We start from the raw sequence: 15,567 nt of genomic DNA, 5'->3' as shown, positions 1-15,567 counted from the left end.
GGCCAGGTAGAGGGCGGGGTCAAGAGCAGGGTTCCCTGAGCCAGACGGCTGGGTTTGACTCTGGGCCCCAACTCGCTGGGTGTCCTTGAGCAGGTGACCTCCCCTCTCTGTGCATGTTTCCACCTCGACAGTCAAAGGAGCTGCAGATTTTCTGGTCCCCCCGCCCCCCTCTGGGTGCTGTAGCGGCTGGCGATGCTTGGGTGTTTCTTGGTTTACTTCCTCTGCAGGAGCTGGTCTGTGACAGCCCTTTCCTGCCGGGTGTTGGGGTTTTCAGTCGTGGGTTCCCGAAACTGCTCAGCCGACAGCCTCCCCTGGCCAGGGCCAGACCCCGGAGCCCCACGGTGCCGGGCGGCCTGCTTTACCGGCGTTTCCTTCTGGAAGCGTGCGAAGCCCACGTGCTCAGGGGTGGGCACGGTTGCTGTGCAGCTCCCGCGGGTGCTAAGCCAACCCCCAGACACACCCGGACGGCTGGCGGCTCCTAGTCCTCCGCACTGGGCCCGGGTGCCGGACGAAGGCCACCCCGACCCTGCCAGCTGCAGGTGGCAGCCACTGGCCGTGACGGAGGCTGACGGCTGGGGTAAGAGGCTGGCAGGTGGGAAGGAACAGGGCCCAAGGGGGCTCTGAGGCTGCCCTCTGCCCTGCCTCCTTCCAGTGGGCCCTGGCCCGGGAGGGAGGGAGGCGAGGAGGGCAGCTTAATCGGGCGCCTCCAGCTGTTTTCTTATTTCACAAGTGCACCCTGGCCCAGGGTGCAGAGGCTAAATTTGGCCGTCACTGCGCTCCCCCCTTGGGCAGAGGGGCAACCGTGAGCCGGTGCAGGGTGACGGGAGGCCCGTGGGCATGTCCTCCTCACCAGGCCCGGCGGGGCCCCGTCTTTCTGCAGGAGGTCCCGGGCGCAGATACGGCTAGCCCTGTTCTGACCCCCCCCCCACCCCACCCTGCGTGGCTGGGGCTGCCCAGCACTCCCGTGGCCACGTGGCCTGGGCCACAGGCCGGCGGGGCGGGCAAAGATGGCCGCTGGCCTGGGTCCCTGAGGAGGGACGTACTTTGGGCCGTCCGGGCCGCACCCCACGAGGCGAGGGCCGCCCCTGTTCTGGGGGGTGATTGGGGCGGCAGAGGCCTGTCGGGAGCTGGGCCCGGAGCGTCCTGCGGGGACTCCGCTGGGCTGGGGACAAGCGCCCTCTCACAGCTCTGCTCCCTCGGTCCTCGCCCGCCAGCCGCTGGAGCCTCCACCCAGGTAGGGCCCTTCTGGGCGCCAGAGTGTCCGCAGTCGCCTCAAGTCCACGGGGCTGGTTGGAAGGGGCCCGGGAAGGCCCTGGGGTCCTTTCCTGTGATGCTCTGAGTTTGCTGAGCGCAAAGGGGAGATGACGGTGGGAAGGAGCCACATCATACCCACGGGGTCAGAAGAACCGCTGAGATGGAGTGTTTGGGGACAGGGTCAGAGCGGGGCTCTTGGGCAAAGGGAGCTCCCTCCCTCCCCAGATGCTGGAATCCCAATGGCCCCGAGTTGCCCTCCCTGTGCTCAGGCCAAGCGTCCCCTCCCTGTCCGGACTCTACAAGCAGTGGGAGGGGGTGACCGCTGACGGGGGTGGGGACTGCCATCCCCCCGCATGGGGTGCTTCCCTTTGTCAAGTGTCAGCGGGTCACAGGAGCCCCAGCTTATTGGAGGTGGTGTGGGGGCCCAGGGCAGGGGGAGGGGACGGGGCACCATCCGGCCCAACAAGCGAGGCTCTCCTGGGGGCCAAGCAGAGGAAGCTGTGCTCCACCGCCTGCTCGGCGATGGGAGGCAGAGAAGACAGTGTCCTGCTTAGGGATCAGGGAGGACAGTGGCTTCCTGGAGGACACTGGGGCCTGAACTGTCCTAGGAGGACACAGATGGGGGTGGGGTACGGGGTGGGGGGGACATGTGGGGAAAGGTAGGGGCAGAGGGGACAGGATGGAAGGCAGGGATGGGACATGTGGGGACAGAACGGGGTCAGGGGACATGTAAGGACAGGGTAGGCGGCAGGGAGGGGACACGGGGATTGGGCGTGACAGAGGGTGTGAGCTCCCGGAGGCCCTGTGTAGGGCTTGGCCAGCAGCACCGAGAAGCAGTGGTGTGGCCCCAGGTCTCCCCTGCAACTCTGACCCCAGATCTAGAACATTCTCTGTGAGGGGACCGCAGGGATTGGGGTGTCGAGAAGCACCCCTCCCCCGCCAGGGCTGACGATGAAAATGCTGGGAGATTTTGCCGCGGGCTCTGGCGGAGACCGCTGGGTCGGGGACTCGGGAATCCCATGTGTCACATGCCGAAGTTGAAGAGGAAGGGGGTTGTCTGCGCCTCCACTCCGGCTCTGGGCTGCATGGTGCCCCCAGCCCACCCGAGCTCTGGGGGTCCTGGGGCCTCGCCGGCAGCCCCGCGACGCCCCCCAAGTAACAGGAATTTGCTGGAAATTCCTTGAGGAGCGGCAGCGTCAGCAGAGCCCCCAGCAAGGCCCAGCGCCCTGAGAGCGGGGACGCCCGGGGCACCCTTTCTGGCGCTGAACCCCGGCCAGGCGGTCCTGGGCCCTGTGGGCGCCCGTACTTCCCACACCCACGGCTTCACCCCCCGGGGCCCTGCTCCCTGAGAGGCTGAGCGCCCTTTCCCTGCAGGGGAACCGGCTCTTCCTTGAAGGCCCCCGGCGGTCCGGGCCGCGTCCGCACTTGGACCTCGGTAACAGCCTCACAGACGTTTCCTCGGGGGCCTGTCCTCCCCCCACGAACACGTGATCTTTAAGGTGGTGGGCTGCGTTTGCCAACTGTCCTTAGGCCCGGAGCCATGTTTCCAAATTTAAAATGCGGGTCGGTAGGGCCATTGGTGTTTCTGACAAGGGGCTGTCCTAGGTCTCACCTCTGCCGTCCTCAGATGAAATGCCACAGTGGGTCCAGGGATGACCCTGCCCCTGCCCCGAGGACAGAGGAGGGGCCCCCGGGGTCCAGGGCTGGTGCCCAGTGAGGGCCCCGGTCCTCGCCCCGACATCAGCATTGCTTGTCTCCATGGCCGGTGGGAGCTCCCGGGGCCCACGGGACGGGGTCTGCGGCTCCCTTGACTCGTGGACGCGGGGGCCTGGGCTCTGTGCGCCGGCTCGGGGGGGCCTCCCAGCGAGACTGGGAGTCATGGAGGCAGTAGCTTCTGGGCTCAGGCCCCGTGGCATCCTGTGAACAGGGCAGCGCAAGTCTCTGGACCCTCGTTTTGCCAAAATGAAGATCCTGAGTGAAGTCACCAGTGGAGGCTGCGGCCACCCTGCAGGTGGACAGGGAAGGGCCCTATGGAGCGGGGGCTGGGCTGCGAGTCCCGGTGAACCCCCTGGTGCCGGTTAAAGATGCAGATTCCTGAGCTCCCGCTGTGGGAGCCCTGGGCAGGGCCCCCCAGGATGTTTTCCTTTTAAGATTCATTTATTTATCTGAGAGAGAGAGAGAGAGAAGGAGAGAGGGCGCACACAGGGGCAGAGGGAAGGGGAGAGAGAATCCCAAGCAGGCTCCGTGCTCAGCTTGATCCCACGACCCCCCCAGATCGCACCCTGAGCCAAAACCAAGAACCCAGTGCTCCGCCCACCGCCTACCGGGCGCCCTGGGAATGTGCATCAGATCAGCACCTCTGAAGCGGGGGCCACTGCCGGTGTCTCAGGCCAGCGGGGAAGTCCCCTCCAGGCCTGTGCCCATGGCTCAGTGGGGAAGCCCAATGGGCAGGACGGGACGCCTTCCCTAACACGGGGTTTGGTGGGGAGCACGACGGGTGTAGCAGGACACGCGGGGGTGACAGCGACGGTGACGGTGACGGCGACGGTGACGGTGACGGTGGCCCTGCACGGGGCACGCCTGGCTGCATATGGCTGGAGCCCGCCCTGGGCCAGGGGCCCAGCGGGACATGAACAGGTAAATGCGGGCCACTGTGTCTCTGCGTCCTTCAGGCTGGACCTGCTTGTGGACCGACAGAGAAGGACGCAGGTAACACGGGGTCGTGGCAGCTGGCTTAACCGGGTGCCGGGATGGCCTCTTGGAGACGGTGGCCTCTGACCTGAGCCCCGGGTGCTGGGCAGTGCCCCCAGCCCAGGACAGTAGTGTGGAGGCCTGTGGGGGACGAGGGGCGTGGGGGTGGGCCACAGCGAGACACTGGGGCCTTCTGCCTATGCTCAAGGGACAGCCCCCTGGGGCGAGGGGTTAGACAGGGAGGGGACTGGTGTGGGGCACTGCAGGGGCCGGGCTGGACCCAGGGAGGGCCTGGCCTAGGCAGTGGTGATGGGGGAGCAGTGGACCTGGGGTCGGCCAGCAGAGAGTCTGGGGAGCCCTTGGAATGCCTCTCCGGCCCTCACGGGGGCCCCAGCGACTAGGGGGTCACTTAGTTTCCTACTGCCGTCCAGTGTGGCCGGACCGGCTCCCTCTGCCCTCTGCCCGGACGGGTTCCGTCTGCCCTGCCCCCTCCCCCTCGGTCAGAGCCAGCCTGACCGGGTGCAGCTCGGGGCGAAACAGGGTGCAGGCTGAGGGCAGACACGCCAGCTGTGTCCCCTGGCGGTTGGGGTGGGAGGGCTCTGGGGTCCCACCTCCCTGGCTGTTCCCTTGGGAGGGAGGCACAGAGGCTCGAGGCAGAATGTGTCCTCTTTCCCCGTGCCGGCTCCGGGACACTGGGCTTCAGGACATGGGGAGTTTTCCCTTCTCTGCGGCCAGTGGGCTAAGTGCCCAGCCCGTGCTCCGCGGCTCCAGGGCTCCCCATATGCTACCCTAGCCTCTTCGGTTTTTTGATTCATTTTTTTCTTAAATCAAGGTGAAATTCACGTAACATAAAACTAACCCTTTGAAAGGTAAACCACATAGTGACATTTTGTAGTCACAATCTTTGCAACGTCCGCCTCCATTTGGCTCCAGAATATTCCACCACTCCCGAAGGAAACCCCGTCCCTGTCCCCTCTGCCCGGCCCCGGTACTGGGGACCTGCCTCCGGGGCCTGTGGGTTTGTCTGCGTGGGAGCGTCCTGCGTGGACCCTGACACCTGGTTCCCTCGGTCAGCAGCGTGTCCTCAAGGCTCATGCAAGCCGCCACGAGGGGCCCCGCTTCGTTCCCTCCCGTGGCCAAGGGATGCCCCACTGTACGGATGGACCGCGTCTGTCCATTCGTGCATCAGGGCTGGTGTGGGCTGTTGGCGTCTTTCGGCCGCCGTGGTTAGATTGGCGAGGCCTTGCTGACCGTCTGCTGTGTGACATCAGCCAAGTGTTTTCCGTCTCTGGGCTTGGATGGTCCATCAGCAAACTGAGGAAGGGGGGGCGCCCAAAAGGCCTCCTATCGGCGTGCGCTCCCCACCCCCAGAGGCCACTCCACGGACAATCCCTGCTCGCCTGGGAAGGGCCCACCATAGCGGCGGGGCGGGGGGCAGGTTTCTTCCAAGGCAGCTGGTGTTATGCCGCCTACCATGGCCACCACCCGAATCACCGCGTGACCAGCGCCACACCCAGCACTGGGCTCCACTGTGCTGTGGACAGGGCGGGAGTGATCGCCCCAGAACAGGAGGCATGCCAGCCCACATCGCCCAGCCCTGTTAAAGCCCGTGGGGGTCAGGGCACGCGGGGGGCTCAGTCGGTTGAGAACTGGACTCCTGGTTTCCGCTCAGGTCATGATCTCGAGGTTGTGAGGTTGGGCTCAGCGCGGAGTCTGCTTGGGACTCTGCCTACACACGTACACGCTTTCTCTCTCTCATATAAATAAAGTATAAAAAAACCCTCGTGGGAAGGTCGTGTGCTAAAGGTGTGTGTACAGTGACTGGGGCGGGGTGACTAATTCTGAATTCTGAGGAAACACCGTCGGTCACTCCCATGCATACAGCTGTGCTGTGTGACCTCAGCCGGGCACGGACCCTCTCTGAGCCTGCGGGACAGTTGGTTTGGGGCCAGTGCTCTCTGAGCTGCCAGGCCCAGGCCATCCTTGCCCAGCCCGCCTTAGCCCTCGGACCTCCTGTTGCCAGTGCCCAGCCTAGCCCCTGAGGCCGCACTCCTGGCTCGTGCCACTGCTCCTGAGACCAGTGCCCAGGCACGTGGCGACCCCCAGAGAGGGCCACAGACCTCCACCAGCAGCTGCCCACCTGGGGACGAAGGGACATACAGTGGGTGTGCCCTCCCTCCCCCAGCGGCTGGGGGCAGGTCTGGACTTGCCCGCTGGGACACTGCCAGGCGGATGGCGGCCAAGCTGATTCCCACGGCCCTTTGCCAAGGACCCGGGGGCTGGCTCAGGGGAGACACCACATTGGCCTTGGAGGGGTGGTAGGCGGGGCGGGCTCTGGTTTCCCTGCCCCTTCCCGCCACGGGAGGATGGGGGCCCCAGCTGTGCCTGGCCCGGTCCTGGGATGGCAGGCCCACTGCGGGGTGGGAGCTGGGTGTGGACGCTCTCAGGAGAGGAAACCCTGGGACAAAGGCTAGACTGTCTGGGCACCCCAGTCCCTGGACATCTGTGACAGGGGGCCCACAGTACAGTGATCCTGCTCTCGTGACAGCATCACAGCCTTGGCCTGGGGGTCCCTCGTGGGGTCCGAACTGCTTTTGTGTCCGGCCACAGGGGAGAACCCTGTCTAAGAGCAGGGCGGCTGGCTGACTTCCTACAGCCACGGGGCACAGCCAGCCTTGCCCCGGGCTCGGCTCCAGCCCCTGGGCCTGCCCTGCATGTGCCCTTCCCAAGAAAGGGGTGACCCAGGATCTGAGCTGTCCTCATGTCCTGGGGCATCAGGAGCCCCCAGGCCTGGCCCAAGGCCTGAAGACCAAACCTAGAGACACAGTTCATAGTGATAGCGGCCACACCCGTCCCCGTGTTTACTGTGCTCCAGGCACAGCAAGGACTTCTGATTCGAGCACCCAAATGGCCCTGCGGCAGCCTTGCAAAGGGGTGCTGTTTTAAACCCCCCAAAAGGGACGGCTCTGAGAAGCCCTTGCTGCCCAGGGCACCTCCCTGACCTGGGTCTGGAGCCAGACCTGTCTCTGCAAGGTGGGGTCCTGCCTGAGAAAGGGGAGGATGAAGTGGGGGGTATCAAGGGGTGTCCACCCTGTCCAGCCCCCGGGGATGCTGAAGGAGGGCATGGGCCGGCCTCCTCAAATCACCAGGGTCCTTCTCCCCTCCTCACAGAGCAAGCCGCCCTCCGGGCTGGGTGCAGAAAAGATGGCCCAGCCGACCTCCACAGATGAGGGGGCCACATTCGAGCATCTCTGGAGCTCCCTGTGAGTACTGCCTCCAGCCACTGGGCTGGACTCGGGCTGGATGAGGGGGAGGTGGGGCTACTGGCCTGGGCTTTCTCCTGGGGATGCAGAGTACAGAGTCTGGGCCAGGAGAGGCCCAGGGGACAGAGCTCCGGTGGGGCTGCCCCTCCCTGCTGGCCTAGCTCTGGAGAGGCTGGCAGAGGAGACAGATGGTGGGCTGCAGGGCAGGGCCCCCGGGAGCCGAGGGCCAGCCCCGAGCACCGGCCTGGGTGGTCTGGGGCTGATGGCTCTGTTCCTGTCTTCCCAGGGAACCAGACAGCACCTACTTTGACCTTCCCCAGTCCAGCCAAGGAAACAACGAGGTGGTGGGCGGCCCAGAGGCTGGCATGGATGTCTATCACCTGCAGGGCATGACCACGCCTGTCATGGTGAGTGGGGCTGCTGTCTGCAGTGGTAAGCATGGTCCTGACCCAGAGACTGCAGAGTCGGGAAACAGGCACTCAGGGGTTGTCAGAACGTTTCAGTGGCAAAGTAGGAAATGTACCAGCTCCTAAAACCATTAGTGCAAGGGTAGGAACGGATTCAGGTGTGGCTGGATCCAGGTGTAGGAACGGATTCAGGTGTGGCTGGATCCAGGTGTAGGAATGGATTCAGGTGTGGCTGGATCCAGGTGATCCAACCGCTGCCTCTGTCTCTTGCCCTGCTTCCTCCACAGTGGCTTTGTGCTTAGGCAGCCTCTAGTCTCTGTGGAAGGGCACCAGGCCCCACCGGCATCACCCTCCTTGCAGGGAGGACTCCTCTTTGCTGGTTGGCCAAGAGGCCTGCCTCTCAGCAGTCTGAACACGGTTTGGGGTCCAGATCTGAGCCATCCTTGTGCCTCTGATGAGCCTGGGTCGCGTGGGACAGGGGCAGGATGGGATGGAGTGGAGTGGGAAGAGGACCCCAAAGGAAGACTGAGCTGCTGCTTCAAGAGGAGGGACCGGGTGGGGGCGTGCAGGGACCACCAAGGCCCTGACACCTGTTGCCATGTCCCAGGTCCTACCGCCCCGGGTGTTCCTCTTGGCGAGCAGGCAGGGCTGTGTGAGCCGGTGCACCGCCGTCCTGGGCCCTGTGCGTCAGGAAGAGGTTGCCGCGGGTAGAGCATAAGAAGCAGGTGTGAGGACCGCTGGGCCCAGGGAGGCCTAGTGCCACCTGCCATCCCCAGCATCCCCCCCGCTCGACCCCAGGCTGCCCCGTCTCCCTGGGAGGTGGCTGTGCTGCGTCCAGCGTGTCCGTCTCAGGGGACCAGGCCAGGAGCCAGAGCAGTGCTGGGAACCCTGGAGGCCGGGAGGGCCAGGCCCCTCCCTCAAACAGTTGGAGGCCCTCATCCCCTCTGAAGAACCCAGAGCTGTTGGCAACCAGCAAGGGCCGTGGGGGCTCCAGGCATGTGAATGAGCCGGGGGCAGGCAGTGGTGGGGGCAGGAGGGTCCCCCGTGTCCTTAGTTGTGTCCGTCGAGGACACTAGGCTGCCCCCACGCGACCTGGGCCGTGGCCGCCGGGGGGGTGAGGTGTGGTGAGCAGGGAGCTCCAGAGTCCCCGGCTTCCCCCGAGAACCCTTCATACTGGGTCTGAGAAATCTGACTGCCCGGCCCGGGCCTCCTGCCTCGCTCAGACCATCGCTGTGAGAGCAGCTCACGACGTCCCCACCTGTCGATTCCCGTTGCGCAGGGGCGGAAGCTGAGGCAGAGGCAGGGGAGGGTGGGGCTCAATGGGCCGGGCTGCCCCATCCCAGGTGCTCCCCAGGGGCCAAGGGTCCAGACCTTTCCCCTCCCGGGTCCCCCCCCTGGACATGAGCGTTCTCCCCAGTGTGTCGGTGATGTCACTGCCGGCTGGCGGCGTCGGGGGCGCGAGCGCTCAGACGGCTCCTGACGGAGGCAGCGCCGCGGCTGGACCGACCCTTGTGCTTCTGATGGTGCAGGACGGACGGCAGCGCCTTGGAAAGAGGCTTCGTCACTCTCGGGGCTGGAGGGCACGCGGCGGGCCCCGGGGCACGCGGCCAGTGGCAGGGAGAGAGGGAGAGAGCGCAGATGGGGGGTTCTGCCTTTATGCGGGGCCAGGGAGGACGGCCTGGGGCTTGGGTGACTCACTCTTTATCGGTGAACTTAAAGCCTACGCGTGGCTTTAGGGCGTGGGCAGGGAGGGCAGGCTCACTCGATGGCCCGCGGTCCGGGTCCCTCCGGGCTTTCTGCGAGGGGGCCGCATGGCTGGGGGGCCAGGCTCTCCCTCCAACTGGCCGCCGGCCACGCAGCCATTCCACACAGTGTCTGTTAAGTGGCGCCTCCCGGTCAGAAGCTGACAGCCAGGCGCTCACACCGTCTACTCTGCAGAGGGGCAGGAGCTCTAGGGAGGGCGGACCCGAGTGTGGTCTCCTGAGTGTGGGGAGCCTCGCCCCCCAGCCGCCCCGCTCACCCCTTGAGGGCAGAGGGCCCTGGACACGCCACGGCCCCGGTGTCCAGAGGGGCTTCTGCGCTCTGGTAGGTGGAGGGGGCAGCCCCAGATGCCCCCCGGGTGGGAGGCACCCCCCACGTCCGCCCGGGAGGATGTGGGGTGCCAAGCGTGTCTGGGCTAGGAATGGGGGGCTGGCCTCTCAGCGGCCCTGGGGGAGCGAGGGTGTGGCCTCCCCCTCTGCCAACAGCAAGAGGGCCGAGTCTGTCAGGTGGGGACCCGCCTTCTAGTAAAAGCCACGCAGGGCGAACTGGACCACGCTCCCTTCACAGGGCTGCGGATTCCCTGGAGCCGCCTGGTCGACCTCGGCTCCCTGCCTGCCCGTCGTGGGCCCCGTGACCGGTCCGGGCCCCGTGACCGAGCAGACAGCCCGCCCGCCCTTCCCCTCGCCAGGCCCCAGCACAGCCCAGACACACAGGTGGAGGCCGCTGCCGGACTGTCCCACCAAGGGCCTCCGTGTGCCCAGGGGCCGGGAGCCAGGTGCGGGCGGGGCTATTGGTCCTGCCCAGGAGCCAGAGGACACAGCTCCCTCCCCACCCAGCTGCCTGGCTGCTCGGGTTAGGATGGGGGAGGCGGGGCAGCCCCACTCCAGGCTGGTGACCTTGGACAAGAAGCCAGGTCCTGAGGCCAGGCCAGGCAGGGGCAAGAAAGCAGGGGTGGAGTCCGGTATCCCCAGGACCGGCCGGCCCCGCGGCCACGACTCAGCCCACGGGCCAGGTGAAGGCTGGTGCGTACACCGTGGGCCGGCCGTGCCCTGTGTCACGGGGGACCTGGCCCCCCAGGCATGCCATTGCTCCAGCAGCAAGACGTAGCATCAGCCCTCTGGGGTGGCACGTCCCGCTGTCCGGACCTTGGGTCTCCTCCGCTCGTCGGCCCTGCAGGCCATGGGGCAGATTCCTTCCCATGGGATGGGAGCTTCCCGCAGTCAGACCTCGGCCAGAAGAGAGGCCACTTCGGGGCCAGGGGTGACCCTCTCCACCGCTTCCGTGGCCATCGGCAGAGCGGGTGGCAGTCCGCGTGTATGGGGCCCAGCACGGGCTCTCCCAGCCCTGTGGGAAGGACTGGTCGTTGTCCCCGGACCACCCCCTGCCACACCGAGTCGGGCAGTAAAGAGGACGGGGCCCCAGGAGGCCACCTGGCCCCTGAGCAGGCCTTGGAGGGGTCCCAGTGCACAGATTCTTGGGGGGAGGGTGAGCTACCTGAGGTCATGGCCACCAGGGTCCCAGCTCCCCGTACGGCTGAGGGGGCATAGAGGGAGGGCTTCGTGGGCATGGGGCACTCTAACCCATCCCATCCCTACCACTTTTTTGCCAGGTGAGTCATGGGGGATGGTTACTTAACTCCCCGGGTCTCTGTTTCCTTGTCTGTACCTTGAGCTGGTGAGAGCATCTACGTCATCAGCATGGAGAGGACAAGGGTGGTGGCTGGCCCACGGGGAGTGTGTGATAAAGCTAGATGTTGTGCAGGGCAAGGCAGGGGGAGGCAGGGGGAGGCAGGGGGAGGCAGGGCGAGGCTCTGTGTTGAAGAGGGATCAGGGGCCTGGGAGCAGCTGTGCCCGGGAAGGCCCTGGCACCCCAGGGCCTCTGTGGCCACCTGTCCACCATGGGGTCCCTGTAGGAAGAGCCCTTGCCCTGGGCAGTGGCCGTGGCAGCCAACCCCACGGGGTTCACCGGCCAGCGGCAGCAGCTCTGCAGTCACTTCCCATCTCCTGCAAGGGGAGAGAAGCCTGTTGGGTCCCCAGCATCCCCAGGGGCTCAGGAGGAGGGTGGGCTGATGCCGTGAGTAGGGCAGTCTTATGGGGTCTGCACTGGGCCTGGAGGCCCCCCACTGTCCCGGGGCGGGGGCCCAGACAGGATGAAGCCCCCCGCCGTGGGTCCTCCGGGTGTCCAGAGCAGGAGTCCTGACCCCCCCCCCCCCGGACTCTGCTGCGGCCGGGTGTGGGCTAAGGGCCTGTGTGTCCCCTCTGAGTTGGGGACAAAACGACAAAACGAGGGCCAGGCTCTTGGGGGAGGGGGCCCCCTCCCAGCTCTGATGAGGCATGAAAGGGAGATGGCGAGTGCCCCGCTGAGCCTGGCTGCCTCCCTCCACCCCCTCCATCCCCCACAGAGTCTGTGGGGCTCCCTGCCCCCACACACCCTCCCCGAGCCTCTTCCCGCCTCTCCCAGCGCCTTTCTGTGGTGACAGCTGGTGTGGGCAGGTGGGCCATGGCGGGGGGCCGGGCTGTGGCCGCAGGGGCGTCAGGCGCGTCAGGCGCAGCTGATCCGGGCTGGGGCCCACCACCACCTGCCCAGGGCTCAGGTGCCCACAGAGAGCCGCACAGCCAGGCAGATGCCTGGGCTCAAGATCCCCGTGGTCACCAGGGCAGACCTTTCTGGCCTGGGGAGGGGTCACTTCTGCCCAAGGGCAGGAGAAGGGAGGGCACAGCCCAGTGTGGACCCCGGAAGTAGGTTCTCCGGAAACGGCTGGTCCTCGGAAGGGGACAGGTGTACAGGGAGGTGGGAAGGACGCCCTCTCCTCAGGGAGGCTCCGCAGCCCCAAGGAAGGTGTTGGGGTAGAGCTCAAGGCCAGGGAGGGGGTTCAGCTCCCACAGTCAGCCCCAGGACCCCCAGCCTGCCTGCCCTCCCAGTGAGCCCCAAGCTCACGTCCTTCTACAGGCCATGGTGGGAGTGCTTCTAGGGGGCACGGAGCCAAGCCCCGGCCAGCACCAGGTCCTGGGGTGACCTCCCCTGTGGGGGGTGCAGAGCCTGTGGGTGGTCAGGACGGCGTGTGAGGAGTTTGGCTCGGAGCAGGCACATCCTTGGGGCCCTTCTGTTGAGTCCTGTGCCCTCGGGAGGAGGAAGACATACCCCACCGCATCTCCTGCTGCCTTGAGTCCTGCGGGAGGGGTTGGTGTGCGATCTCTAGTGAGTTAGAATCAGGAGAGCTGGTGGGGCCACCTGGGAGGCCACCTAGAGGGAGCAGCTGACGACCGACTGAGGAGGGGGCCAGTTCTCGGGACAGAGTCCCTGGCTCCCGGTCCCCGTCCCCTGGACAGCCAGGACTTAGGACAAATGCACAGGAAGCAGATGCTGCTCAGGCAGACACTGGGGCTCCGGCCCACGTGGACACCTGCTCTCGGTCCGTCCGGGGCCGCAGCCTGGCCCGGGCTCGCTGTGGAGGTGCCCGAGCCTCCTCTGTGGTGCCCCGCAGTGTGGGTGGGCCATGGCCCCTCTGTCCTCTGTGTTCCATGCTCCCACCAGGTCTTAAGGGAAGACACCTTTCTGACCTGGTGTCCTCCCTCTGGACGGCCAGCATCCCTGGGCCCGGCTTGGGTCCCCGGGCCCTCCCCGCGGCCTGAGCCACTCCAGAGCCCTGGCTTCCTCTGCCCAAGGTCTCACCACCCACTTGGTGGCTTCAAACAGCACCCATAGCCTCCTAGTCTCCATGGGTCAGGAGTCCAGCCTGTTTCCCTTGGGTCCCTGCTCAGGGTCTCCCAGGCTGCTGAGTGTCATCTGGCCCAGGGCCTCTTCCAGATTCTGCCTATTGGCAAAGTTCAGTTCCTTGCAGTTGTCAAGCCCAGGTTGCGACTTCCTTGCTGGCTGTTGGCTGAGGGCCGCCGTTCTCAGCTCCTAGAGATTGCCGTCTGCTGCCCTGGGGTGCCTCTACCACCTGGCTGTGTGCTCCCTGAGGCCAGCAGGAATTTGTTGGCCCACAGGGAGTGTGTGATAAAGCTAGGAAGTTGTTGCCCTGACCTCTTTGAAGAGCTTACCTGATTAGGCCTGGCCCACCTGTAGAGTCTCCCTGCTGATCGACTCGGAGTTGACTGGTTTGTAACCGAATCCCAGCGGCTGTCACCGCATTCACAGCGCCGCCCGGGGAGGGGGTGCAGGACACAGGCCGGAGTGTGGATCTTGGGGCCACCTTGGGGTGCAGTCCCCACACAGCGCTCCTGTGTGCCAGACTCCGGGGTCCCTCCCATCAGGCTCTTCTCACCTTTGCTCCCTGCTTTCAGCAGATTCAGAAGACCGCTGCGCTTCCCCAGCCCCGGGGAGATGTGGCCCAACCGGAGGGGACACCCCTCCTGAGAGTCTGGGGAGGGGCCCAAATTCACACAGCGCCCTGTGGGAGCGGGGGTCGAGCCCTGCTGCTCTCCGGCTCCGTGTCCCCCGTCCCCCACCTGCCCAGCCCATGAGGCACCTGCACTTCAGCCTCCTCCAAAAGCGTGAGGACACTGAGGGGCAGGACCAGGGCGGGAGTGGCGATGGGGCTCCCCACCCCAGGCCTTCCCGTCTTCAAGCATTCGGGCGAAGGAGGCTCTCCGCCGCTGCCTCCAGCCAGAACTTCCAACTGGACGTCTCTGCAGACCCCTCCTCGTGGTCTCATGATGTGTGGGGGGTCCCCGGCGTGCTGGGAGCCGACAGCCACGGGGTCCCGGGAGTGGGCTGTGTCTCTGCCTCCGGCTCTCCCTCTGTGGGGGTCTGGGCTGGTCAGCGAATGCCTTGCCGGGCCTCAGCTGGAGCCCCCTGTGCCCCAAGCCCGGGGCTCCCAGGCCCCCAGGAGCTGGGAGGTGGCTGGGGAGGTGGTGAGAATGGGCTGGCCGTCCAGTGCCTCGTGGGTCTGTAAGCTCTTGTTGGGGCCTTGGAACTTGAGCGTGGCACGTCCAGGGCCACATATGTGATTTATCTGTGTGTAACCGACGCCCTGCCTGCTTCCAGCGAGGATTCCGGCCCCTAGGAAGGGCGTCATGGTGACCACGGCCACTTTCCCGCCAGGAGGGCTGCGGGATGCAGGCCCAGGCCTGGAGGTGGCGAGGGTCTCGGGGTCAGCACACTGTGGCGGGCAGGGCCCAGCCGTCCCCCTTCTGGGCCACATCGCTGTTTATAGGGGCTCAGCCCCCGTGGGGACACGGCCAGCGTCAGGGACCAGAGCACGAGGACCCCGCGTCCCCAGCTTAGCCCATGGCTTTGGGCCACGCCTCAGCAGCTCTTGCCGGGAGCAAGGCTCCCAGCGGGCGGACCAGGGACGCAGTCTCTAGGGTGCTTCTCCTCTCCATCCAGCTTCGGGGTGTCCCCGGGGAACCACCATGCTCCCTGCGCAGGAGGGAGATGTGCTCCGCCCAGGGCTCTGGGACCACAGCACCACGTCTTCCCTCCGGGGTGCCCCAGCCTCACCTACGGAGGTCTCAGGGGCCCCGGGCTGGCCCCCTGGTGCTCAGGGGCGGAGGCCCACAGTCCCCCAAGCCTCCCAAGGGCGGCGTCTCTGGGGGCAGCCGGTCGTGGCTGGACGGTGGGCAGGCGCTGGCCCCGAGCGCCGGCCCTCCCCACGCGGCCCCGTGGTGCGGTCCGACACATCGGTGGGCAAGCCGGGGCCTGCCTGGACCGTGATGAATAGGCAGGAGGGACGGAGGGGCGGGCGCCGGTTTTGTTGTTAGATGCGGCTGACAGAGCTGCGGGAGAAGGGAACGCCAGCGAACAGCCCGCGTGTCCGGGAGCATCCCGAGCTCCCGCCCCATTAGCTGCGGCGCCTCCCCACCTGGCTACAGCCCGCCCCGCCGTGGGCAACCCCGTCCCAGTCCCCGGCCACGCAGACCCATGCCTCGCCCCGTGGCACGCCAGCCCCCCGGCGTGTGCAGGCCCCCGCGCACCCACCATGCTGTACGTCAGTGACCCCATGCGGCACTTCACCACGGTAGGGGCGGACCTGCGCCATCCTCCTCGGGGGGCCCAGCCGGGAGGCGGGCGGGGGGGGCTGTTCTCTCAGCTGTCTCCTGGCCGGGTGCCTGTGGCCGGCTGGGGGCCACCATCCAGGGTAAGCCAGGGCAGGCAGGATGGTTTGGGCAGGATGCACGGTTGGGGGGCTGGTCCTGGGCACAGGGGGCATCCGGTGGGGTTTGGGACGGGCGCCCACTGGCTGGGAG

General features: G+C 66.4%; 1 protein-coding gene across 1 annotated transcript in view; it reads left to right on the top strand.

Annotated features, from left to right (window-relative positions):
* Positions 1-275: 275 nt before the first annotated feature.
* Positions 276-15,567, top strand: part of LOC111154804 (tumor protein p73) — a 47,420-nt gene continuing 32,128 nt past the window's right edge. Inside the window, exons 1-3 of the mRNA XM_022514723.1 lie at positions 276-577; positions 7,117-7,208; positions 7,495-7,615. Of these exons, the coding sequence (XP_022370431.1) occupies positions 7,150-7,208; positions 7,495-7,615 (180 nt within the window). The 5' untranslated portion in view covers positions 276-577; positions 7,117-7,149. The remainder of the gene's footprint in view (positions 578-7,116; positions 7,209-7,494; positions 7,616-15,567) is intronic.

Source organism: Enhydra lutris, unplaced genomic scaffold, assembly GCF_002288905.1.
Source record: "Enhydra lutris kenyoni isolate GAN:26980312 unplaced genomic scaffold, ASM228890v2 scaffoldscaffold38, whole genome shotgun sequence".
Classification (NCBI taxonomy): Eukaryota; Metazoa; Chordata; class Mammalia; order Carnivora; family Mustelidae; genus Enhydra; species Enhydra lutris.
Note: the sequence above shows the minus strand (reverse complement) of the source record. Positions and strands in the feature narration are given on the sequence as shown.